The sequence below is a fragment of the Leucopleurus acutus genome (genome assembly GCF_964270905.1).
Source record: "Leucopleurus acutus genome assembly, chromosome: 8".
Taxonomy (NCBI): Eukaryota; Metazoa; Chordata; class Mammalia; order Artiodactyla; family Delphinidae; genus Leucopleurus; species Leucopleurus acutus.
Window position 1 is genome coordinate 71,820,505 of NC_139151.1, and position 27,991 is coordinate 71,848,495.

At 38.3% G+C, this 27,991-nt stretch overlaps 1 protein-coding gene across 1 annotated transcript; it reads right to left on the minus strand.

The window, feature by feature from the left end:
- Positions 1-195: 195 nt before the first annotated feature.
- Positions 196-27,991, minus strand: TPH1 (tryptophan hydroxylase 1). The gene is made up of 11 exons (XM_082844943.1): positions 27,885-27,991; positions 19,447-19,583; positions 15,245-15,428; positions 12,823-12,923; positions 9,893-9,960; positions 9,551-9,747; positions 7,423-7,558; positions 6,618-6,744; positions 4,599-4,694; positions 3,462-3,595; positions 196-2,949 (listed from the first exon to the last, which is right to left on the minus strand). The coding sequence occupies exons 2-11, from the start codon at positions 19,561-19,563 to the stop codon at positions 2,775-2,777; spliced, it is 1,335 nt and encodes a 444-aa protein (XP_082701069.1). The 5' UTR covers positions 19,564-19,583; positions 27,885-27,991; the 3' UTR covers positions 196-2,774.

The following is a 27,991-nucleotide window of genomic DNA, read 5'->3' on the forward strand; positions in this document are numbered from 1 at the left end:
GAATTCCAAAAAGTGGTTTCTAGGTTCCAGGTGTGTGTGGCTCCACTTACATCACATATTTGTAGGCTTTTTAAAGAAGTATAAGGAACTTACAGATTTCTGAAACTAATGAAATTGCTAATATACATTTAAATCAGTTTTTAACATACATTTGACAAAAAAAATGCTTAGTGAGAACATGAATTTTGTGTCCTTTTATTATCCAGTTGAATAACAAACTTGCAAGTCATAAGTGTATATCATATAGTAAAATAAAGACGAACTGAAATAAGACCACAGTATCTTTATACACTTCCTAGAAATTAATATATGAACTCTATTATGTGTTCCTTTAGACAATTCCAGGATTTTTAATTTTTTCAGTTTGGAAGGCAATTTAATAATAAACTATAATTCTGTACACTTTGGCGTGTCATAACCACTGTATAACTCCAAATGACAGAACTGGCAGATTAAGAAATAGCAACTGACAACCAGATTTGGGAGTATTCTTCAAAAAGTCAGGAACATACCATCTATGTCTCTGAGTAATAACTCACTGATTAAGAATTATGAACCACACTTTTGGTTCAATTCTGTTCTCATATATTTGAAGAAATATATTTAAAATGCATGAAAACTCGAAGACTCTCAGAACTCCTCATTTACCAAATATCATAAATTCAGAGGTTAGAAGAAAGAACTGAAACCAATCATTAAATATTTCCATTATTCTGAAGGTGTGAATTATAATCGTTGTGTCTTTAACATTTACTTTAGTGTGCTTTTGTCATAGAGTGATTTGAAATACCATCATTTAAAAATTCAATAACTACGATTCTTTGCAATGATCAAAGTTGTATGAAAATAACCAAACCAGACACAGTATGCATGATTTGTTGTTATTTGCTATCTATCATAGTTTGCTTCATAGATTTCCTTGCAACCAAATACACTAACTATAAACGACCTAACCAATATTTCAAAAGGTTTTAGATTAGCTGACTTAGATCTAGTACTATCAAAGGTATACTTAACAGTTGATCAGCTATTAAAATTTATAAGTAATGTAAAATTCTGAAGTAGCATGAATTATTCTTCCTAATTCTATTTCCTTGTATAACATAAAATGAAATAAATTTTTAAGAGTTTTTAAAATAATTTCCTTTGAGGCCTAAAAAGGATTAAAATATCTAGTTGTCTGTTGAAATAAAACATGTTAAATGGTATTCAATTTGACTATTAATGTGAAAAAATTAAGGACACAGTCTTTAAATAGCTGATTAAGAATGGGAAATTGGCTGAAAATATGACCCTTAATATAATCAATAGAAATGAGATCACTGGGAGAGGAAACTGATGGGGCACAAAATTCTGGTGATTCTGAGTTTCTTTTCAGACCTATAGAGTTTAAGATATTTGGCAGGACTGCCATGTTGCACAACCCCATTTCATTCTAATGAATGGTGCCACAAGAAGTTACACATTGGCCTAATTCATGGGACATCTAGATGGAAATATCTGGCAGGCAGCTGGATGTAAGAGGCAAAAACTCAAGACAGATGTCAGGGTTAGAATTCCAAATATGGGAGACATATGAAATAAGAAAGTCATGGACACGGATGACATCTCCCGTGAACAGACAGCAGAGAGAGAAGAGGGCTAAAGACAGAAACTTGAGGAAAGTCTTCCTTTAGTGGGTGGGGGGAGGAAAGGAGCAAACTGAAGAGACACAAGCCTATCCTGGGGATTCCAGCTTTACTGCTTTATACCAAGCCTGCTCCCTGTACTACACCACTGACACCACATAAAAGCCAGTGCTTGCAGCCTTCATTATTACAGTGTCACTCCTAAAATGCTCTTCTTGACTTTTCTTACACCATCTCCTCCCCATTTCCCCACACTCGACTGTCATGCCTGACCTTCCTATTGATGGTCTCACCTTATACCTTGGAAATAAAGTGCTTGGCACTGCTTTTTCAACTTAAACTTTGCACGCTTCTCATCTGTCTCAGTTTGAACTCTCCCTCGGACAACACTGTCTCCTGCTAACCTGAGGATATTCTCTGGGGCTGCATGTTGGAGTTCAGGGCCTTGCAAGTTCCCTTTGGCCTCTTGAGTAGGACAGATAATGTAAAACATATGCAATGCCACAGAAAGAAAAGAGTTTCAAGGAGGATGGTCACTCGGGCAGGGGCTCCCTAGTGCCTTCAAAATAAAGTCACAAATTCTTCATCTGGACTTAAGGATTATACTCCAATCAACCTTTCTAGACTTAGATACTCCTTTTTCCCTACAAGACACTACACTTGAAAATAGACTATTTGCTCTTTACCAGGTATGTTTCATATGCAAAGGCCTCTCTGCTTTTGCTCAGGCTAGCAGCAGAGACAGCTGATCCCCTATTAAATTTGGGCACGTGAATGTGACCAAGCTTGGCACAAATTCAGTTATAAGTAAGCTATTGTAGAAATAAGAGAATCTTAAGTAACAATGTGGATCAGTTCCATAATAACCACCAAGGTATTGTAAGTGATCATCGAAGTCATTTTACTCAAGAACTGGGGAAAATAAAATTAGGCTACACTTCACTAAAGCTGTTACCAAAAGAAAAAAAAAAGTAGTGGCTAGAGTATCCAGGTACACATTTTCAAAGACTAATGGTCCATTAAGGAATGGGAATAGAGAAGATTGTTTGGCTGCTGTTCCTCCACAACCAGGTCATCAAGCAAAGCAACAGTTGGCCCACAGGCCTCTGAATGCTCAGATGCTTTCGGGATTAGGACTGGCAACTGTCAGATGCTCAGCTGCCTGCTGACTTTAGCAAGGGCATCACTGACAACATCAAGCTCATGCTGCAGCTCATTCATGGCACTGGTTATGCTCTTGGTGTCCTTCAAGATCTGAATACTCCGTGTGTACGGATTATACTTCACTCCAAATGGACGCCTGATTGTTTTGGTAAATTCTCTATTTAAGAAAAAAAATATGAGGCAATCAGTTTCTAGGGAGAAAATGATAAAAACCAAATACTGTCCGTTAGTCTAAAAATTAACATATCTAAATCTTGTGTATTCTTCAAGTCCTTTCTCAAATGCCATTAGGCTTTCCCTGTTCCCCTAGCTGGAATGAATTGCTCCTGAATAAAATGCAGAACAGTGTTTCATCTGTATCTCTTTAAGGCTTCCTAGCTGTTATATAGTAATTTGCATACAGTTTATTTTTCCTATTAGATTATAAACTCTCTGATAGGAAGGAATAGGAAGTAACCAATTTCTCAGTGTATCTGATTTATATTTGCAACACTGAACATCATTATAAACAACACACCCTAAATATTTACTGTGAAAGAGAGATGTATTACAGGCAAAAGGTGCCTAGTGGGCTTCTAATTATCCAGCTGCTTGCTTCTGTGACTTGTTACCGTTATTGGACCTATCTTTTACAGAGGAAAATTAAGGCATGAGGAAGATATACTTTACCTCATCTTCTCCTTTGCATCTTCAAAGCTTTCAGATACAAAGTAGACATCCTGAAAAGTTGTGATGAGACACTCCTGTTTGCAGGTAATCTTAGGATCAAAGGGCTTTACTTTGGCATGTCCAGAAAGTGCGTGCTAGAGGATGAAGAGTCAGTGAATCAAAGGATACTATCTATTTTCATGATCACATTCTACACACAACTGCCAGAGCCAGCAAAACAAATGGTTTGCTATCCCTATAAACGCCCCAAGACCACTCCATTGTTCTAACACTCTTGTCCATTTAGGAGGTACCCAAGGATCTTTATTTATTTATTCCTGCATTATGGCATCTGCTTTCTACCCTGCACTAGTTATTCCTATACAAGACTTGTACCCACCAGCAGGTGGTAGGCTCCTTGAGAGAAAGACTGTACCTTGGACAATATTTCATGCACATCCACCACTCAACAAACATAAGTTCATTCCTTTATTGGATAAATAATACACCTCAAAGAATTCCCTAGAAATTACTGAAGTTGTTGCTAGCACACCAAAAATGGTGAGGCAACAGCAAGACTTTGTTTTAAAATACATTTTTATTTAAAAGATATAACTATATTCTGCATAGTTATCTATATCTATTCAGAAAACTTAGGAAATAGAGAAAAATGCCTCTTAGATAATGTTTACTGCCACCCCAAGTATTTTCCACAGTAAGCTCTTATTGAGAGCCAAAAACTAGGGCTTCCCTGGTGGCACAGTGGTTAAGAATCCGCCTGCCAATGCAGGGGACATGGGTTCAAGCCCTGGTCTGGGAAGATCCCACATGCCGCAGAGCAACTAAGCCCGTACACCACAACTACTGAGCCTGCGCTCTAGAGCCCGCGTGCCACAACTACTAAAGCCCACGCACCTAGAGCCTGTGTTCCACAACAAGAGAAGCCACCACAATGAGAAGCCTGCGTACCACAACAAAGAGTAGCCCCCACTCTCCACAACTAGAGAAAGCCCACGCGCAGCAACAAAGACCCAAGGCAGCCAAAAATAATAAATAAATAAATAATAAAAATAAATAAATTAAAATCCAGAAACTATTTCAGGTCATATCAATGACATTAAGTGAATATGGTTATGTGCAAAGATTTACAGCTCTTACTTTGAGTTCACTGATGGAAGAAAGTAAGCCAGCACCGAAGACTCTTAGCTGCCCCTCTTGTTTACATAGACCAAACTCCACAGTGAAGAAGTAGCACTGCAAAATGACATCAGTATTACTTTCACATCCTGAAGGACTCAATTTAAAACAAATTACAACTCTTAGTCACTGACCCAAAGTACCCTGGAATAAAATCCAAGACCCCCAGCATAGTTCACAAGTATTTCTACAATCTGACCTCGTTCCAAACCAGACTTCTCAAACTTTTGTTCCCAGAACTCTTATATACTCTTAAAAATTACTGAGGAGGGACTTCCCTGGTGGTCCAGTAGGTAAGACTCCACACTCTCAATGCAGGGGCCCGGGTTCGATCCCTGGTAGGGGAACTAGATCCTGCATGCATGCCTCAACTAAGACGTCCCACATGGAGAAATGAAGAGCCCGTGTGTGGCAACTAAGACCCAATACCACCAAAATAAATAAGTAAATAAATAAATAAATAAATATTTTAAATTACTGAGGACCCCAAAGACCTTTTGTTTATGTGGGATAGAGCTAGCTATATTTACCATATTAAAAATGTAAACTGAGAAAAATTTAAATGTTTACTAATTAATGTTAAAATTATAATAAACCATTTTATGGTAACACAAATAACATTTTAATCAAAAGTAACTATATTGTACAAAAAAACGGTGAGAGGGCTTCCCTGGTGGCGCAGTGGTTGGGAGTCCGCCTGCCGATGCAGGGGACGCAGGTTTGTGCCCCAGTCTGGGAGGATCCCACGTGCCGCGGAGCGGCTGGGCCCGTAGGCCGTGGTCGCTGGGCCTGCGCGTCCGGAGCCTGTGCTCCGCAACGGGAGAGGCCACAGCAGTGAGGGGCCCGCGTACCGCAAAAAAAAAAAAAAAGAAAGAAAAAAACGGTGAGAAAAGTTGCATTGTTTTATATTGTCACAAATCTTTTTAATGTCCGGATTGATATTATTTAATGTCTGGCTGGAAAACAGATGGATTCTCACATCTGCTTCTGTATTAAACCTGTCACAATAGGTTGTTTTGGTTCAAGCACGTGGAGAGAAGTCAGCCTCAAACAGATAAGTAGTTGGAAGACGGTTGAATATTGTAATAGCCTTCTCAGATAATTGTGGCTATTCTTCTTTGACACAACATCAAAACTCAACAAGTGGTAATTTCTTAAAGTACAGCTGTAATGTGGAATCTGAAACCATATCAATGAACTCTGTCCCTCACATTAAAATTCACTCTGCATTTTGAATGGATCTTTTACTCAAGGACCCTGTGAGGTCCCCAAACCACAATTTGAGAGCACTGTTCTAACCACCTAGCCTATTTCACACCACCTCCCCAAACCTCACACACTCTGCGCCAGCTTCTTGTCATTTCCTCAGATACACCAAGCACCTCCTGTCTTTCCTTGTGTGTCCTCATCCTGAGATGCTCTTCCTTCCTTTCCTGGCAGGTGAAAACATTACTCATCTTCCCAGGGCTGGTCCAGATGTTCATCTTCCACGAAACCTTCCACAGGCAGTTCTCTGCACTCCCAGAGCACCCTGCCTGAGCTTCTCTACAGACCTCCTTTCATTCTAACATAAGTGTCTGTGTATAAGTTCCTTGAAGGTGGGAACCAGGCCTTATTCATCTTTCTATTTCCAGCATGTTTTGTACCCAGTGCTCAAAAATATTTTTAGCATCATTTTTAAGGAACCTATCATTTTTACTAAAAAAAGAAGGTATACCAACTGTTAACATTATTGTATTCTAGTGTTCTCTGTCTCTCTGCCTTTTTTTTTTTTTTTTAAAGCTCAGGTCTTCTTTGGATAAGCCTTAAATTTGTACATCTTCCTTTAATGTTTTTTTAAATTACTTAAATTAAATTAAGTATGAGCAAAGACATATTTTCTAATGCTCATCTTGAGTAGGTACTTTTAAACTACACAAATACCCACAGCCCACCCCAGTTAAAGATTACTGATCCATACAGCTATTTCCAGATTTATACCGTTGCTAGTTTTTGAACAGCCTCTTCTGAAGCTCCAAGAGAAGCCAGGCCAATTTCTTGGGAGAACTGAGCAAAACTAGGTTCAGCCAATAGGGGCACATGACCCAAGAGTTCATGGCAGGTATCTCTGAAAAAGAGGCACAAGTGGTCACACTGTGGCATTTAACATAAATGCATAATCAACCATTCAATCAAATCAAAACCTGATCTTACTTTTATTCAAATTGATCAGGTGGTATTACTTTGGCAATGGACCACAAAGGACACTATTACAAAACCTTGGCCACTCACAAACACACATATGTAAGTTCATACAAATACGCACAGACATCCACATGTCAACCCCCCAACCCCCAAACCAGGTCTCTACTCAAATGTGACCTTCTCAGTCAGTCCTTTTCTGATCACCCTTTTCAAAGTAGAAACACCCACCCACACACAACTCTGTCCCCTTTCCCTACTTTATTTTTCTCCATGGCACTTATAACCATCTGAATTTTATATATATATATTTACTTGTTTGTTTATTATCTATATCTCCCATTGGAATATAAGCTCTATGAAGGCAGGAAACTTTGATTTTTTTCAGTCTTACATCCCCTATGCTTAGGACAGCGCTTGGCACCTAATAGGTTGTCAATTAATAATGGTAATAATAATGGTTAACATGTATAGAGCATGGATCATGTATTACATGCCAGGCACCATTCAAAATGCTTTACATGTGCTAATTCGCTTGATCCTCACAAAAAATCATGACGTAGGTACCATATCGGTGGATGGATGCTGCAGTAGAAGTACTTACGGCTCTGGGGTATAGAGGGGATCTGAACTGTGTCTCACATACTGTGTGCAGTGAAAAACTCGAAAGGCTAAACCTGATAAGAAATCTCTTGGTGATAAGTAACCAGCCACAGGACGGATGGAAAAACCTGTGCGCTCTGCAAAGCAAAGGAGAAAATCTTCACTAGAATAGACAATCTTACTTTTCTTTTTTAAAAAAACTCACTAACAAGATCTATTAATTTAGATCAGAACCATTTTTGAAACTACGTCATTTTTAGCCAGTACTACCTCTTGTAGTTTCTTTGTTATCTAAACTGGATGGTGCTCTTTCATTCCCCAATACCTGAGTCTGCATGCCCACTGTAAAAGTCACCTTCCACTAGGCTGCAGTGGCTCTGGGGACCTCTATAAGCTCTGATCTTGTCCTTCATTTCAAACTCTCACACTCTGGTAATTCCAGTTCCACCCCAATGCTTTGTACTTGGATTCTCCCACTCCGATGGGCAAAAGAATTTTTCACAAAGATGGAAATGTTCAACATCTAGCCTATTGCTAGCCACTAGCCACGTGTGGCTATTGAGCCCTTGAAATGTGGCTAATGTGGCTGGGGAACTAACATTTTGATTTACATTCATTTTATTTTTTTTAACTTTATTTTATTTATTTATTTATTTTTGGCCGCACCACGCAGCATGTGGGATCTCAGTTCCCCAACCAGGGATGGAACCCATGCCCCCTACATTGGAAGGCAGAGTCTTAACCACTGGACCACCAGGAAGTCCCTACATTCATTTTAATTATTTAAACAACCACGGTTGTCTAGTGGCCACCATATTTGCCAGGGCAGGTAGCCCCTTCCAATTCATGTTTTGTTTGAACTGTCTTTCGATATTGGTTTCTCTCTTTGACACGTTCCCTTGAAACACCTTTAGCAACAAGCTCTGCAGCCCGCTCAAGCTCCAGACCCCAAGTGATCAGCTTTCAGTTTTGCATCTATAACAAAATATTGCCTCCAGATCTCATGCAAGTGTGATTTGATAACAACTTCTGTAGCATATGCTAGTCCATCGTTGTTAAGTCACACAAGGTCATGTGCTTTGGTTCTCTGCCATTCTTAATCACTATTTTTTTTAAATCTAGTTTTTGTAGGAACCACTTATATGAGTTCTTCCCTTGTAAAAACTATATTGCCCTCTCCTGTTTAGTTCTTAGTTTTGTGTATAGTGGTTGAGGAATGAGAATTATGGAGTTGAATAAATATGTATATTTTTATAACAGTCTATATAATAAATTCAAAGATAGTAATTTCAGATCATGATGGAAATAAGATAAACTCCCTTTGGGTCAAAAACATAATGCCTATTTTTTTCCCTAAGGTTCTAATCTGCTGAGATCAAAGGGGGATATTTATTTTTCTTACATATTGTAGATCCTGGAGATCACTGATCATTTTACTTCCTATACTAGTGAGAAAAAATAAGGAAGCCTGGACCAAGTAAGCATGATGAACTAAAAGGAGCAAAATTGTCCTTAGTCTTTGTTTATGACACATCTTCTTCTTTGAGAAAACGATAGAATCTTAGTGTGGAAAGGGGCTTCAGCGATCATTTACTCCAACCTTCCCAAAGGTGCTTGAATCTCCTCTATCACATCCCTCTAGTGGGTGTGGAACTTTTGCATGAACATCTCCATGGATGTGGAACTAACCATCTCATGAGCCTGTCCCATTTTCAAATGGCTCTTTTAACAGGATCTTGTCCGTTTCGAACTAAAATTTGCTGTTTCTATCCGACTGTCCTTTACTTCAGAGCCACATAGGAATTCCTCTATAACATAAGATGACCTTCAAATATTTAAATAAATCTATAAAGTCCCCTCAATTTCCAGGTTAAACACCCTGAGAATCCTTCAAATTTTATTTATATGATACATTTTCCAATCCTCTTACAATTCTGCTCACTTTCCTCTACATTTGCTCCAGGTTATGAACATCCCTCTTCAAATGTGGTGCCTGGAGAATTGCCAGGACAGAATACAGAAAAATTCTGACCTCCCAAATAACTGGACTTTAGTCCTCTATTAAAAATTCTATTGTGATTGAAATGGAGTTCAATATTCCCCTTACAAAAAATTAATCATTTCATTACCTTTTAAAAAGTTTGAGACATCTTCCAATTGTGGGATATTATCTTCCCGGTATCCACAGTATTTAGAAAGCAAAGGTAAGTTTTTGAGATACTCTCTGCAGGCATGGGTTGGGTAAAGTTTGTTGAGCTCTCGGAACACAGTTCCCCAGGTCTTAATCTCCTCTTCAGTGAATTCAACGTTAGGAATGGGGTCTCCACTAATGAGATAAAGAGAAGTTATCTTGAATTAGCATCCAATAAACAGTAGCACGTATCTTGTTTTCTATTTACTATATAGGCATAATTTACTCCATTTATTTCATTAGTTCAAAGTTGAATAAGTTATTTTTATAGTACACTTACTGTTTATAGTTCATAGCCAAGTCTGCAAAATACTTTCGTCTTTTACGATAGACATTGTCTTTGAAGCCCTGATAATTAAAGAAAAGTTTTTAAATATGTATACTAAAAAATACTTAACAAATGACTTAGAAAACATTTCATTATTATTCAAGTGACTATACTGAAGGGCTATATAACTGTTATTTTGAGCAAGCACTGTTTAGAAATTTATGATCATTTTTCTTTTAAAGTCAACATTATATGACAGATTCATACGATAGTGGCTGCAAAGATAAAAGATACTATAGATTCAAAAATACTACAGTAGCTACAAAAATAAAATAGTTTGAGGAAAAAGAAAAGCACCACCCTAGTTAAAATACATGGCTCTTTTCCAAGGGTGAGTTTTTTCTTAATCATTTGACTACATCTTCAGTTATATTTTCCTGTAATTAGTAACAAAGTAGTAATTACTAATATTTGAAATCATGGCAACTGAATCTAGCTTCAGATTTTATTGCAAAATGCAGACATATTAATCATTTGTAGAAGCAATTAATGATGAAAAGATAGAAGAGATAGTAACACTAGAATTTATACCTATGAAAAATATTTAAGAAAAAAATAGACAAAATAAGGCATCAAAAAGCAAATCTTAGGAGGAAATAGCCAATAATACAAAATAGGAAAGAAGGGGAGGACACTTGAAAGGAAAGAATGAGACTTGTGTGTTTAACACAGATTTACAAGTCCCTACTATGTACCTGGCCTTGTGCTGCAATTCAGAGAAACACAGCACAATCTGGGTCTTCAAGGAGTTTACTTTAACCAATTGTTTTGAAACAATATGGTAAGTGCCTTATTACAGACAGGCACAAAATACCACTTGAACTCAGAAAGAAACTCATAATCCAGAGTATGCGAAGAGGGTAGTGGGGGTCAGGAAAGGGTCCCTAGCAATGACTCCTAAGCTAAAAGAGAAGTGGAGAGAGCCAGGGGGAGAAGGACAGAAAGCACAGCACCAAGGACAGCGCAGAAATGAAAAACAGCATGTTGCACCTAAGAAAGTACAGGTAATCCAATGTTGCTGGAGCCTGGAGAGTGAGGTGGAGCACGGTGAAGACTAGTTATGGGTCTGCTAGTAAAGGTCTGTTTGAGAGCTTGGATTTTAGTCTTGGGGTAATTGGAAGCCATTGGGTTTTTTTTTTTTTTTTTAAATAACAGCTTTATCAAGATATAACTCACATACCTTAAAACTGACACTTTAAAGTGTACAATTTAGGGGGGTTTAGGATATTCACAGTGTTGTGCAACCACCTCCACCATAATTTCAGAACATTTTATCACACTGAAAAAAAACACCCTACTCATTCGCAGTCTATCCTCATTTTCCCTCACCCCCAGCCCTGGCAAACAGTAATCTACTTCCTGTTGCTATGAATTTGCCGCTTCTGGATATTTCATGTAAAAGAAATCACACAATGTATGGCCTTTTGTGACTGGCTTCTTTCACTATCACAGTGTTTTCAAGGTTCACCCCTGTTGTAGCATGTTGAGTAATTCATGCTTTTTTATGGCCATTAATATCCATGTTGGGGACATACCATGCTTTACTTATCCATTCACCAGTGGATGGATATTTGGGTTGTTTCCACTTTTTTGCTACTATGAATAATGCTTCTATGAACATTTGTGTACAAGTTTTTGCGTGGGCTTATGTTTTCAGTTTTCTTAGATCTGTACTGAGGTACCATTGGTGATTTTTAGGCACAAGAGGGATAACGGTTATACTGAGGCTTTAGATCGTTCTAGTGACTATGAGGACAGGTTTGAGGCGGCAAGGCTGGAGGCAGGACGACCAGTTAAGGGATGTGGTAGTAAGAATAAACAAGGAACAAATTAAAGAAATATCTTGGAGGTGAAAATCAGCAGGACTTGGTAGTAGGTCAGTAAAACTGATTTACACACCTTTCCGTAAACATGCCCCAGATTTTCTTGCCTCTGAACCTTTGCTCATTTTGCAATGAACTGTCCTTCCGCTCCATCTCTTTCCTGCCAAAATTCTTTAAGGCCAAGTTAACAAGGTTGCCTTTCTCTGACCTCTTCAGCTAGAAGTGTTTATGCTCTCTTGTGTATATCTCAAAGCAGTCTGTTCATGCCACTTAGCACACTTTTCATACTTAAATCTTGTATGTGTGTTTATATATGTGTGTGTGTGTGTGTGTGCTTTACTTTGTCAACTTGACTGGAAGCTCCCAGAGGGCAGGTACAGCAAATTATTAATTTCAATACTTACTCAATAAGATATTATAGAATAAATGGATGGATCGGCTGGGGGTTGTCTAAGGCAGTATACGGTCACATTCACACAGCTAATAAGTGATAGAAGCTAGATTAAATCCCTGGTCTGTGCAACTCTACTGCTGACTCTCTTCTCTCCTCCCCTCCTAGGATCCTAGAGCTCCATAAGAAGTCCTAATGCCCTAGACTTACTAATTCTCCAACTCATGCCTGTACTGTATCCCATATGATTTTCCAAGGAAACAGCTTCCTAATTCATCAACTGCATAATAAACCAATTATGCTGGGCAGTGTGGGTGATGATTTCCCCCTTCCTATCTTTACTCCCCTCTCCAATAGCCCATGCCCATTTTGATAGAAACCGACTGCAGATACGGTGTTCATTGTAGTGTAATTCTTGGAATAGCTCTTAGTGTTACGAATTCCAGGCATGACACAGATGTTTTGGAGCCAATGAAATTGGATGCTCTTCAGTCACTTGGTTTCAAGTCCACCAACATGAAGGACTAATAACACTTCCTGAAACCCAGATTAATCAAGATCCTATTTAGTCTAGAATAAGCACTTTCTCCAGAAAAGAAAAATAATACCCTTAATTTTTTAGTTTGCTTTAACTTATTTTCATGAAAATATTTATTTAAAATATTTACAGGATGGTCAGCATCCAGTTCAGATCCATACATCAGAACTCTGTTAGCACAATGGTCCAGGTCAGAAATCTTCTTTGGAAACCAAGGAACAGTTTCCATACCTGAAAAATACAAAAAACACTAACAGTTGAAGAGACCATCTTAAATTAGGCAATAAAGAAAAAGAAATTAAGAAAGATATAAATGCATTTGGATGAGATTTTTAATTTTAGCTTGTACGTTGAGGCACAATGTATACAAGTAAATTGGTCTAGTTTTAATAAGTAAATCTTATTCAAAGTTTTTGAGTTTAAAAATATTTTAAGCCTTAATTTCCTAAGCATTGCAGAAATGATGCACTTTAGTAATAGACCAAAAGTTCAAAAAAATTTAAGCTACATATTTAGCTAGTCTTAAAGAGTAAGGCTAATTTTTTTTTTTTTTTTTTTTTTGGCAGTACGCGGGCCTCTCACTGTTGTGGCCCCTCCCGTTGCGTAGCACAAGCTCCGGACGCGCAGGCTCAGCGGCCATGGCTCACGGGCCCAGCCTCTCCGCGGCATGTGGGATCTTCCCGGACCGGGGCACGAACCCGTGTCCCCTGCATTGGCAGGCGGACTCTCAACCACTGCGCCACCAGGGAAACCCCAAGGCTAATTTTTAATTAACAAATTTAATTAAAACTCTGAATGTTTATTTTTGTTGATTAAAAAGATCTTAGAGATCATTTATGTCTTTGCCACTTTGATCTTCTCACTATCCCTCATACATACACGCTCTCCTAAAACTCTGAGATTTGTGAATGCTGGTCTTCTCCCTGGAATACCTATCCCATCCCACATCCTGCTGCACCTCATCCTTCTGTTTTCTTGAGAATATCCTTCTCCTCCTTCAGGACCCAAATCAAATGAGCTTTCCCTGACCCTGTAGGTGGCGCTAATTCTCTATCATCTGGGTTCCCATGACTATGACTCCAATTCTCTGAAAGTTTTTACTATGTTTTACTATAATGTATCTGCATATGGCTGTCTTACAGAAAAGAATGGGAACGACTCCAGGGTAGGACTATTTCTTTTTGTATCCCCATTTCTTAGTAGAAATATCTGATACAAGTTGGTATTCCCTAAAAATCAGCTGAACTAGTTAGACTCTATAAAACTCTTCATTTGCCAGAGAGGTGAAGTAACTTATCCAAGATCATTCATCTCTAATGGAACAGAGAGGACTAGGACTCAATTCTTCTTGCTCCAGTTTAATGCTCTAACATACCCAGAAGTGATATTCAAGAGATTCAGCAACAAAACAACAGGGGCACCAATCACTCAAAATAGACACAAGCAGAGTCCCAGGCTCCTGCTCTATCAGGTGTTAATCTTCTAGTTGTTTGTGGTGGCCACAGGACTCCTAGGGGAGAACTGGGGGCACATGGGCTTCGGGCATGGTGAGGGGCACTTAAGGGACTCAGGGGAAAAGCTATCTGCCAGGCAGACATGGACGTAGAATCTTGATATTTTAATACCTTATACAGCCATATGAATACATAACAGATGAATATCAGCCCTGATTACACCCAAATATTGTGACATAATCTGAAGGGATTATTTTAAATTGAGTACCATATATAAAATGTGACTGATTTATCCATTTGTCTCTTGCCCCAAGTAAACTGCAAGGATTTTTTCACAGTAGAAGATTTTAGATTCTCTCTGTGCTACCTGAGTATCTGAAAACTTAGAAGCTTTCCATTTGGTTTTGGTGGAAGTGAGGACAAGGAAGAATATTGTATTTCATATATAGAGTATTTCACATCATAGTTGTCAGTAATTGTCAACATTCTCAACAAATTCAAATATTCACTTAATATCTGCTAGGTATCTGCCCTGTAAGAGTTACTAAGTGCTCAGGGATTGTGAACTGGAGGTTTGTGAAATCAAGAAATGCCTGATGGGGCTTCCCCAGTGGCACAGTGGTTGAGAGTCCGCCTGCCGATGCAGGGGACACGGGTTCATGCCCCGGTCCGGGAAGATCCCACATGCCGCGGAACGGCTGGGCCCATGAGCCATGGCCACTAGACCTGTGCGTCCGGAGCCTGTGCTCCGCAACAGGACAGGCCACAGCAGTGAGAGGCCCGCGTACCGAAAAAAAAAAAAAAAAAAAATGCCTGATGATTTGGAAACTGAGAAAACAATGGATTTCTAACTATTTTAAATTCTTTCTTATACTCAAGTTTTCCTTTCCACTTCTCTCGCCCTTGATAAAATGTTGCTTTATAATTTTTCTTTAGCATTTTGAGCAATTACATTTTGTATCTTCTTCATTATCAGATTGTAAGCAATTTGAATAGACAGTGTTTTACTTTTACTTTCATGCCTTCAAGCTAAACATAAGATAGGACACACATTACGCACTTAATCTTCTGAGTGGTATTTTCACTTTTCAAACTTACCATCTTCCTTCACAGTAAAATTATCTGGTAGATTCACAGAGAGAACATTAGTATGAGACTTCAACAGATGAAAAATATCATTCAATTGTTCTCTATTGATATCACAATCAACAAAAATCTCAAACTCTGAGTTTCTTCTCTTTGATTTTCGGGACTCAATGTGTAATAGGTTCACATGCTTCTCCTGTGGAAAGCAGAGGATGAAGATTATACATGACTGCCTCAAATGGTTATAGTCTCTGAGAAGATTACTTCCATTACCACTAAAACTCAGTCTCATCACTTGTCATAATAGCCAAAGGGAAAAAAGGCTGTTTTTAGTGCCATCAACAGCAAAATAATTCCCCCTAAATATTAGGTACTATTCCAAAAAAGTTTGAAAAATTCATCACACCCTCCAGAATCTAATTAAATTAACACCCAGTAGAAAGTCCCTCAGATTGCCAGAACTGATTGGCCTTCAAATCAAAAGACTTAGTCTCCTAGATAAAAAGAACCCTTTGAACATTCTCACAAATAAAGGCTAGGTTTTTTTTTAAGTGATCTAGTGTTAGTCCTTTCAAAAGAAAAGTCTCCTTTGCAATAATGCATTTAATACAATTAGATGAACAGCTTGAACATGGAATATTTAATACCTCCAATATCTTAAGCTACAAACTCAGTAACCAGCTGAATCAGATTGCTGCTTCTGATCTCTTCGCGTGCCAGCCTGAGCTGTGGGGTCCATATGTGTAAACCTGTGGGGGGAAGGTATCTTCTCTTACCAATCTGGGTGCTGAGGAAAAGCCCTGGTGACATAATCATGAAACATAAGAACCAGTCACCCAACAGTTTTCTTCATCTAAAAAACGAGAAAGTTAGAGTAGATGATCTCCAATACTAACCAGTTGAATCTAAATTAACTTAGTGAACACCTGTGTAGCCAAGTAATGGCTGTGAAGCATACAAAGGAGGGCAAGACGTACAAGGAGTTTACAATCTAGTTGACTAACACATGAAAGACTAAGAGAAAATACAAATAGTGAGTGTTCAGGCGCAGAAGATGTTCAGAAACGGAAAAAAAACATCAGGAGTTTGAGGAGGTAGAAGGTTCTATGGAGCAGATAGGAGCTGAGATGAGTCTTAAAAAATAGATAGAATAGGAAGACAGAAGGGAAGAAGTAAGATTCCAAACAGGAGGAATTGTATGAGCAAAGGTAGGGATGAGATAATTATCAGGGAACATTAACTTGATAAATAAGAAAGGAGAGTGAATGTCAGGGATGTTGGGAAATTGGAATAGGCAGGGTTTATCCTGGAACGTAGAATCTATCATGGAATCAATACAAGAGAGCCAGTTACAAAATATATTGGAATTGATCAGGAGTAAAGGAGAGTTTTATTGAATCTATTTCTTATGAATTTTTAGAATAAGAGTACATTCATAAATATTTTCCGAATGATGACTTGAATAAATATAAAGCTATAAATTATGTTTTTGGAGAAGAAGACACAAAATGTCAATTCTTCCTAAAGTAATCTAAAATTGAGTGCTATCAAAATGAAAAACTTGATGGAATTTGGTGAGGAAATGTAACTAAATAACTTAAAAGTTATTTAGTTTCTTTTCTTCTTACCTGGAAGAAAAGTTTAGTCAAGAATGTCTAGGAAAATTCAGGTAGAGTTAAAGTAATAAGTGAGACATTCCTTATCAGATATTTCAATTACAGCAACAGAGGCACAGAGAGGTTAAGCAGTTTACCCAAATGCACACAGCTAATCAGTGTAAGAGCTGGAATTCAAACTCAAGCTGTCTAGCTCCATAGTCTATGCCCTTAAAAACTATGCTGTAATCCTGTTGTACAAGAAGAGAAGAGTCAGAATAACGGATAATATAGCTCTTCTTTGAACAAGATTTACATCATCTTTATAATGAAAACACTGAAGACTGATATAGCCAAAAATTGGGGCATAACTACGTTGTGAAGATGGGGGGAAGGGAAGTTGAGGGGCCTCTGGAAAGGGAGCTGTGCCAAGGAAGCTAACCCTTCACTTCCGCTGGAGAAAATCAATAGGTAATATCTACAAATGGAAAAAACAAGGAATAGCAGCAGAATAAGCATATTGCTTATAAATATGGACACTACTATGAGAAAATATAGTTAAAAGCGTTGAAGATGCTTGCCCCCTATAGGCAGAGGATAAGTAAAAATAGGTGGATTCATGCCCACAACACCATTGCAGCAGCCAGAAGAACGAATGAGATGGATACGTAGCTGCACGGGTAGGTCTTCAAAACACAGTGCTGAGTAAAAGAAAAAGTGTATGTACAATAACATTTATATAAATTACCAGTCCATGCACATGCAGAAACTCAACATAGATTCTAAGTAACATAAAAAACAATTCAGTGTGTAGATCAAACGTATCAGAGCAGTTGTCTATCAGAAGAGAGAAATGGAGATGGAATAAAACAGGAGGAGGCTGTATACATCAGTGATGACAGTGTCCACGTGATTTAAGGAGTGTGATTAGCTCAACCCTCTGCACCTAGGTCAACATAAAAATTAAATGGAATTTAGGAATGAAGAGAGATGAAGCAGAAGACTGCTATTTTCTTTATAAGCTTTATAGTGTGGGGTTGACTTTTTAAACCATGCACAAGTATTATTTGATTAAAGACAAAATAAAAAAGAAAGTTGATGGAAGAAATATAGGTATACTATTTAAAGACTCCAAGGTAATCAAAAGAAGAGCTTGCAGTAATCACGTAATTATCAAATATGGGGAGGAGAAGGAGGAAGAAGGGACGGAAGTATCAGTATCAGTATCATTCACAATAGAGAGTAAATAAATATCATGTAAATTGATAACTCAGAGAGATCAGGACAATATTTAGACATTATAAATTCACCGCTAAAAGAACTAAGAACAGAAATAGTTAAAAGAGATTGCCTCTAGGGAGTGGAACTGAGGTGCTGGGTAAAAAACTGGTGCTTTTTGTCACAAACTCTTCTAGACTATTTGTTATATTTAGAATTTTAAATTCTTTGAAATATTATTTTCAAACTGCGGTTTAATAGTATATCATATGGATATAAATCTGATTTCTAAACAGCTAGCATTTATTGATAATTTACTTTGAACTATCCTAAGCACTTGAAATATATTAATTTTATTAGTTCTCACAGTGACCCTGTGAGGTAGGTAGGGTTCTCATTTTATAGATGCTAAGATGAAATGCAGAGAAACTAATTAATTTGCCCACCATCACACAGCCAATAAGTGACAGAGCAAGGATTTGAACTCAGGTGGCCTGCCTTCAGAGCCTACAAGCTTAATACCGATGATGTTCTAGTAGTATAATTTAACCTGTCCCATACCTTAGGACAAGTAGTTTGTTTATAATTTTTTAATTCCTATAAATAAATCTTTGTGTCTCTTAAACTGGGTTAGGTCTCCCAGTTCAATGCTATCATAGTACCTGGTACTTCTCTTTCAGGTCAGTTTACACACATGTAATCATTTATTTACTGAAATTATTTGTTTAGTGTCTGTCTTCTCCACTAGATTATACACAACTGTGAGGGCTGGAACTGTGTCTGCTTTGTTAGGGTACACACCTTCATATCTAGCAGGACGTGCTGTACTTAGTAAGTACTCAGTAAAAATTCCTGTTCTAACTGACTGACCCTGATTTCCTTAGGATAGATTTATGGAAGTAAAATTACTGGGTCAAAATTTGTGAACATTTTAAGACGCAAAATACATATTACCAGATTGTTTCCCTACACATCACATCAATTTTCCCTCACACCAAAGGTGTATTTAAGTGCCAAATGCATTGAAGCTTTAACAGTAGGGAGTAGTATAATTGTAGAATCTTTGTTATTTTGCTATATAAAAAATAGCATTTAATATATTATTAATGTATCACTAAATAATATCATTAAAATTTCAGTATTTCATTTAATTAAAATAAAATTAAAATTTGCTTCTTCAAAATCTGTAAAGTGAATCTTTCCTCCCCCATTTCTTTATTAGTTATTTGTACCTCCTCTTCTATAAATTGTTTGTATCCTTTGCCCATTTGATAGAATCGAGCAGTATTTTAGAAACTTAAGTGTTTAAAACATTTCTGTAGTCCACCTCTGAAGAATTTACAAATAATCTTACAGACCCATTTTATAAGAGTTTTATGCAGAAATACAGAGACTGCTTACCTGGAAGATTTTCAGTGCTTTTATAAGTCCTCCAACTTCATTCTTTAAGGAAAAAATGAGAGTTGCTCTTCCCTTTTCTAAGGAATGATCTTTGTTTTCCTTATTGTCTTCAATCATGATGAATCTGGTGTACGTCTCTAAAAATAAAGTATGAAAATAGAAATTTCTAAAAAAAAAGTTGTACAATGTAGACAATATTTGGTAGCATAGATAATATTTGAAACAGACAATATCTGATAACATTAACCAAGTTTTAGTTTCCTCACCTGTAAAACATGGATGTACATATATACTTTGCAAAACTGTAATGAGACCACAATAAGCTAAAACATTGCCTAGCACAGTGCCTAGAATATAAAAGGCAGACAATACATGTTAGTAATTTTCTTTTTTTTCTAATCCAATCCTTTCAGGGCATGACTCAAGCCCATGGGTTGCTTGCAGTCTTCCTGACTGTTGTGGCCTGAACTGGGTACTCTTTCTCTATGAAAGCCTACCTCCTCTCCCCTTACAATTTTAGCACTTTATTGTACTGGGTTTTATTGTAGTTTCAGATGTACAACATAGTGATTCAACATTTTTATAGATTATATTCCATTTAAAGTTATTATAAAATATTGGCTATATTCCCTGTGCTGTACAATATAATCCTTGTAGCTTATCCATTTTATACATAGTAATTTGTACCTCTTAATCTCCTACCCCTATTTTGCCCCTTCATCCCCCTCTCTCCCTACTGGTAACCACCAGTTTGTTTTCTATATCTGTAAGTCTGGTTCTTCTTGTTATATTCATTCACTTGTTTCATTTTTTAGATTCCACATATAAGTGATAACATACAGCATTTGTCTTTCTCTGTCTGACTTATTTCACTAAGCATAATACCCTCTGGGTCCATCCATGTTGTTACAAATGGCAGAATTTCATTCTTTTTTCATTATTTTTTATGGCTGTGTGATATTCCATTGTGTGTGTGTGTGTATATATGTATGCATATATATGCATGTATACATACATACCACATTTTCTTTATCCATTCATCTGTTGATGGACACTTAGGTTGCTTCCATATCTTGGCTATTAAAAATAATATGAACATCAGGATGCATGTATCTTTTTGAATTAGTGTTTTCACTTTCTTTGGGTATAAACCCAAGAGGAATTTCTGGATCATATGGTAAGTCTATTTTTAGTTTTTTGAGGAACATCCATACTGCTTTCCATAGTGGCTGCACCACTTTACATTCCCACCAACAGTGCAGAAGTGTTACCTTTTCTCCACATCCTTGCCATTTGTTCATTGTGTTTACACTGGGTCTTGAATAGCTTCCTCAAATGTGTCACTCATATATGTGACATGTCTTCTAACAAGACAACAAGCTTCTTCAGAACAGGGACAAGGCCTCCTATTTCATTTGTAAATTTAAAAGCCTGGACAGCTCTGGACACAGGTAGACTAGAAGAATAGCTGGTAGCCCAGAGAATTCTGGTTCCATATAAGTATCTACTTTCTCTCTGACTGTGGAATCCCCTAGGCCATTGGCCCTGAAGTCTTTTTAGTATTGGCCTACAAGTGCCAAGTGTGTGTGTGTGTGTGTGTGTGCGCGCGCGCGCGCGCACGCGCGCGTGTGTGTGTGTGTGTTGGGGGAAGTGAGGATTTTTTTTCCTTTTTTTAATTTTTTATTTATTTTTTTATTGGAGTATAATTGCTTTACAATATTGTGTTAGTTTCTGCTTTACAGTTAAGTGAATCAGCTATATGTATACATCTAACCCCTCCCTCTTGGACCTCCCTCCCCACCGCCATCCCACTCATCTAGGTCGTCACAGAGCACTGAGCTGAGCTCCCTGTGCTATACAGCAGGGTCCCACTAGCTATCTATTTTACACGTGGTACCGCATTTATGTCAAACCTAATCTCCCAATTCATCCCACCCTCTCCTTCCCCCCATGTCCACACGTCCGTTCTCTATGTCTGCATTTCTATTCCTGCCCTGCAAATAGATTCATCTGTACCATTTTTCTAGATTCCACATATATGCATTAATATATGATATTTGTTTTTCTCTTTCTGACTTACTTCACTTTATATGACAGACTCTAGGTCCATCCACATCTCTACAAATGACCCATTTTGTTCCTCTTTATGGCTGGGTAATATTCCATTATACATATGTATCACATCTTCTTTATAGGGGAGGTGAGGATATTGTGGAGGATAGATGTAGGGTACGGTAACTTTGTACTGGTGACTCTCAGTTGAGAAATAGACACTTGAGAAGTAAGATTTGGATTAATAAATGGAAACAGCATATTGAAGATTTATGGTTATTAGTTTTCTTTGGGTTATTAATTCTCCCTAATTGCCCAGTTTCATGCTGTTGTTCTAGTGGAGTTAACCTTTAACAACTTAAATGGACATAACCGATCTCACTGCCTTTCACCTGCTCTCATGCGTTGATCCAAGCCTGTAGAGCAGGTATAGTAGGATGGCGAGGGCTTGAAGCCAGATAGACTGTGTTCCAGTCCCCCGCAGTTCAAATTTCCCTTACTCGTGGAAGCCTTCCCTGACCCCCCCAAGTCAACCCCTAGTGTTGGTTCTCATGGCACCAGAATACTTCCCATTCATAACAACAGTCGCAGGTGCAGCTGTGGCTCTGTGTATGGTTGTGTCTGTCTCTTCAACTAGCCTGTGTGCTCTGTGGGGGCAGAGATCACGTATGCTTTTATGCACCATTGTGAGTACCTAACACAGTCTCTGCACGTAACAGGGACTGGATAGATGTCACTGAATGAATAAATGAAGGAAAGATTGATTACAGACATGGTCCCTACCCTCAGGGAACTAAAAGTCTCATAGAAAGAGAATGAAGGATAAGCACTGTAACAGGAACACAGATGGTGGCGTGATGGCAATGGCTAGATTAATTATTCTGGTACATGTTCAGAGGTTCTTCACTGAAGATGTGTTTGAATTAGGTCTTAAAGAAAAAAGAGGAAAGAGTCCATGAGGAGGTGAAAGACAAAGGATGAGGAGGCGACCAACCACAGATCAATGAGGGATCATGTAGGCAAGGTAAGTGGGGCCAGATCCTTCAAAAGGCTCTGCAGTTAATGCAGAGGAGTTTGGACTTGATCTTCTATGCACATCCAAATACCCATCTCAGGATCATGGCAAGTCTGATCAAAGGCTAAATGAGAAAAGTTAGGACAAGGTAGTTTTCCATTAAGCTAAATTCCTGGCTTTGAAATGCTTTTCTATAGGATGATCAAAATGACGAGCTTCATGAATTTCTGTCCTTCTGACCGGAGAACTATTGTGAGTTTTCTCTTTCTGCCATAAAGCCTTTTTCTTAACCCATACTGTATAACATTTGGGGTACCTTATAAGAGGCATCCCCAAGAGCCCTATCTGGCTTGATAGAGGGTATAAAGTACCAAATATGGCTCAGTAATTTTCAACTGTATGGTAATAAACAATAGTCTGCTACTAATCTGCCAATGGAATACAATTTTCTGTTTCAGAATTCGGTCTTTCTGATAGCTTTGGAATTGTTTAACAAATATTTATCAGGCACATACTAAGTTGAAGGACTTCTACATATAAGTTCAGAGAGTATGGAGATAAGAAAGAAATTCCCACTCTATGCTAACAAGATTCCATCCATTCTTAGCAACCCAAGAGGTGGGTAAGGGAACTGATATTTGTCAAATGTCTATATATATCATGCACTAATATTATCCCATATAATTCTCATAAAATCTTGGTGGAGGGGGATAGGAATTATATTCATTTTATAAATGAGAAAACTGAAGCTCAGAGAAACTAACTAACCTGTCCATGGTGACACAGCTAGAGAATGTAAGAACACATATTTAAAACTGTGTCCTTCGGGGGTGGGGGAAGGGTAAGCTGGGACGAAGTGAGAGAGTGGCATTGACATATATACACTACCAAACGTAAAATAGATAGCTAGTGGGAAGCAGCAGCATAGCACAGGGAGAACAGCTCACTGCTTTGCGATGACCTAGAGGGGTGGGATAGGGACAGTGGGAGGGAGGCTTAAGAGGAAGGGGATTTGGGGACATATGTATGCATATGGCTGATTCACTTTGTTGTACAACAGAAAATAACACAGAACTGTGAAGCAATTATACTCCAATAAAGATGTATTAAAAAATAAATTAAAAAATAAAACTGTGTCCTTGGAAATATGAATGTTAACATATGGATCTAATTTCACAAGAATTACCCTAAAAATGTTCAGAAAGTAGAACAAAATTCCTGGGATCTAGTTGAAAGCTGACTTCTCAGATGAACTAGACATCTACTTTGGCATCTCTCAATCACTTATTTACACCGCAAAACAGTGTAAGGAAATATCTAATCACTGTCGAACACTTGTCAGTGTATGACCTTGGGCACACTACCTAACTTTTCTAATACAGCAAAGTAACCAAACAGTTAACCGAAACTCATGGCATCCAAAAACTCCCTTATACATTTTTTTTTTTTTTTTTTTTTGCGGTACGCGGGCCTCTCACTGTTGTGGCCTCTCCCGTTGCGGAGCACAGGCTCCGGACGCGCAGGCTCAACGGCCATGGCTCACGGGCCTAGCCGCTCCGCGGAATGTGGGATCTTCCCGGACCGGGGCACGAACCCGTGTCCCCTGCATCAGCAGGCGGACTCTCAACCACTGCGCCACCAGGGAAGCCCCCTTATACATTTTAAAACACATAATGTGACTTGGTATTCTGGTGTTTTCCCCACAGAGGAAACTAGGCTATTTCAGGCACCAAGAAGAGACTGAGATATATAATTCAAAATTTAACAAATACTTACTGATTCATTGAGTTTAAAATCAAAACTGCTTAGATATTTCTAATTGTGTCAATTTATTCTCTACAACTAAAACAATCTCTATGCCAAATGCTTTAAAACCAAATGACCAGTTAAACTTAATGTGGATTTTTCTGTGATTCAAATGATTACTAATGGTAAAACAAATGAAATTTCAACCCAGGCACATTTACATACCATAGTCAGTGTTAGGGCAGTAAAGATTAAAAAACAAAGAAGACCGTTTGCCTCCAAGGAATTCACAGATTTATCATGAGGGAAGGGGAGGAGGAGAGGCTGACTTTCCAGTAAGACCAAATAAGGAGAAGAGAACGGTATCCTGAGATCCCAGCTATGATATCTGAGGAGCACACGAAACCCCACCTACTTTCCAACCCCATGACCAATATCTCATGAGATTCTGAAGATGATTGGAGATGACTTCTGGCCCGTCCCTAAGTCTCTGAACAGAAAAGATTTATGGATGGGAAGCAAGACATCCTAAGAGAGATTTTCAGCTTCAAAGGAATTGACCGTTTCTTAAGGTAAACTTAATTATACACAGGAAATTCTGAATTGGTGGCTCTGGGGCTAAAAATTCAGGGATGGTCTCAGATACGCATTCTTAAAATGCTTTTGGAGATGTGAAAACTTTTGGAAACATTTCTTATGTGTCTAACCATCACTCAAAGACCATGCACTTTTTTTTCTTCCAGAGTATGGGTGACTTTGTCCTATAGTATACAGTTGCCAACAATAAGAGAGATGTAAAATAATAAAGCAAATTGCTAGTAATAAATCCAACTACAAATCCACGTAGGCAAGCTATAATTTCTATGTGCATTAATTTCCTTATTTGCAAAATTAAGGATGGAGGCTAATTAGCACCAATTTCGTGGCTATAAGGAGGAGGAGTATAATATATGAAACCCTTAGAACAGATGCTGACCTACACTAAGTACTCAATAAATATTAGCTCCAATAATGGGAAGTGCATCCCAAATTTCCAAATTTCTTCATAAAAAGAAAATGTTAAATGTAACAAAGTGGACATTCTAAACTTTCCTGGCTAAAAATTTTTCTTATCCTGGGAATTAAGCATTCACAAGATAGTTATAAACCTATTTCTTATAGTAATTTCTTATAGTAACAAGCACATGGAAAGGTTGTGTTATGACTTAACATTTAAGTATTCTTTTGTCTTAAGGTGATTTTCAGTTTCATTAGTTTATTTATTATGAAACGCAAGTGTATTAAGTTCCAAATCTAAAGTGAATAATTTAGCAATTCTTTTGCAAACAAACAGATGAAGACTCCAAAGTACAATTTACTGAATCAGCCTATATTTACTGAGTCCCCATTTTCCCTCATATTGTCACCATAACCCGCTGGAGTAAAAGGATTCTGCAAATATAACCTATTTCCTGGTCTACCACTATTTTCATAATGTAAGCAAACTTTAACAACTGGGAGCAAGGATCAGAGAACAGGAAAGAAAAGTGATTTTTGCCAGTCGGTGGTAACAGAATTTACCAGACAGAATTTCAGATCTCCTGATAGGTCATCCTTCAACGATCCCTCAGAGCTTAGAATGCTCTTCATATAAAACTATATCAAGATTTTCTTTCACATTTCAAAACCGATCCTTAAGCTCCCCTGGCAGGAGCCATTATAAGAAGGTACTAATAGTCATGGCTAATCTAACTCCAACCTTTTGGGGTTCATAATTCTCTTTTTCCCCTGGTTCTAAAATGGATCTAGTTTTGCCACCAACATTTCCCTAATGGGTGGGGGCAAAGGAAGGTGAAGGATACATGAACGGAATATTTATGATGAGTAAGGCATTTTACATTGAGATTTGGAAATATTCCTATCCCTCTTGTTAAGTCAATGTAAGAATGAAGTTTCTCAAAAGGAACTTCTGCTTAGAAACTAGAAGAAAAGAATTCTCACCCCTCCCCCACACCCACCCCAAAATAAGCTTAAGAGCACAAGGCTTTGACCTTTACTAAAATGTGGCCACAGCTTGGCCTGATAGAACTTATTAAGCGTCTTTATTCTGTCTTTATCGTTACTCCCAAACCCCTTTCAGAACCTCATTATTTCCTCCATCACTTTTTTTCCTTTCCCTCTTCTGGCTACCTACCCCCTCCTACTCCTTCACGGGCAAACCCCACAGTACTAGCCTGGTAAGATAAAAGGCTATGAAGTGTCCAATGGGTCGCACTTGTTTGGATCCATGTCTCATGAAGAAACATATATTTTACTTTTAAAGCAATACTCTAATAGGCCAATGCCAACTGGTACTTCCCCTTTATCTGTGAGAGGCCGGAAGTCATTCTCCTATCGAGTTTCCTGACCTGACTAAAGATGCACTGGTGTGCAGGACCTGCCATTGGAAATAAGGAACACATACCAAGAAGTCTGTCAGAAGATCAACAGCCCCTTAGTATAGTAGAGGTTAATTGACTAACTCTTTTCTCCCCTTAGTTTAATCAGTAACAGTGTAATTTAAATTTCTATGATCTAGGAAGCACAAAGCACTATCGAATTAAAGTATTTTGAAAGCATGAATGCTGTTTGAAGACAGAACTAAAAGCTTTGGGAAAGACTGGTGTGTAAGGAGAGAATCCTCCAGAGAATCTTGATTTTCTTTTCTGAATGGGGGAAGGGAAAGAGGATGAAAGTAAAGATGAAATATAAAAGAAAACATGAAAAGCATTATTCCAGGAAATAATGGCACCAGCAAAGAAAATGGAAATAGAAGATACATCCCTGCCTGAAGATAAATCCCTGCCTGAAGATAATCTAATGATAATAATACGTGTACAAATGAACTCCAGTGATCAGATTCATAGGCCACAGATTATAGCTTTACAGAACCATTTATAGTTAATTTAAGCTGTGCTCACTTCTACTTTTAAACCAAATAAGTGAATTCCATCCTTCTCTGAGAATTGACAGGCACAAACTTTCACTGGGCTAGAAAGTTCGACTCTAGTCTTCTTCCCCCAAGTCAACTAGAGTAGAGCATCAGTGGGGAGTTAATTTTAAACTCCTGAAAACCAAATGGTCAGAGGCAAGGTTAAACTTACCTGGACTATTAACAGGATCTGAACTACTAGGTCCTATGCTTCTTTGTCAGTTGTAACCTTGCACCCCAGCTCTTAGTCCCATGTTGGGGTGGAGGTAAGGAGATGTGATGTTGAAAGGCTTTGCCTCAGAGACTCCCTTTTCTTTGAGGGTGTCTAAGGGAAGTTTCCCTTTATAGGAGGAGAAGGAAAAATGAGATGTTGCCATTTGACGGAGAAGAGAAAGAAGAATGTGTCTGTTTCTGCCAGCATAGAGGAATCACACTGACTTGGGTTCAACTCTGAACCTCAGTTTCCTCATCTGTAAAATTCAAGAACTCTCTACCTCACAGGGTTTGCTGGGGAGGTGAAATCAGATGACATGTAAAGAGCCTGTTTCTGGCACAGGGGAGGCCCTCAAAAATAGTGTCTTTTCTCCCCAAAGAGGGTAAGAGGAAAGGAGAAGAGTGAGTGACCACAGGAGTACGACTTTGATTTCCCAGGCCCAGCTCCCCACGGGCATTTACCTCCTGGAGGATGACCCTGCCTCTTCCTCGAGCCAGCCCAGGGCCCCCAAATCCGCGACGGTGGTCCCTGGTCCCGGTGGGAAGGGGCCAACCCCACTCACCTCGGG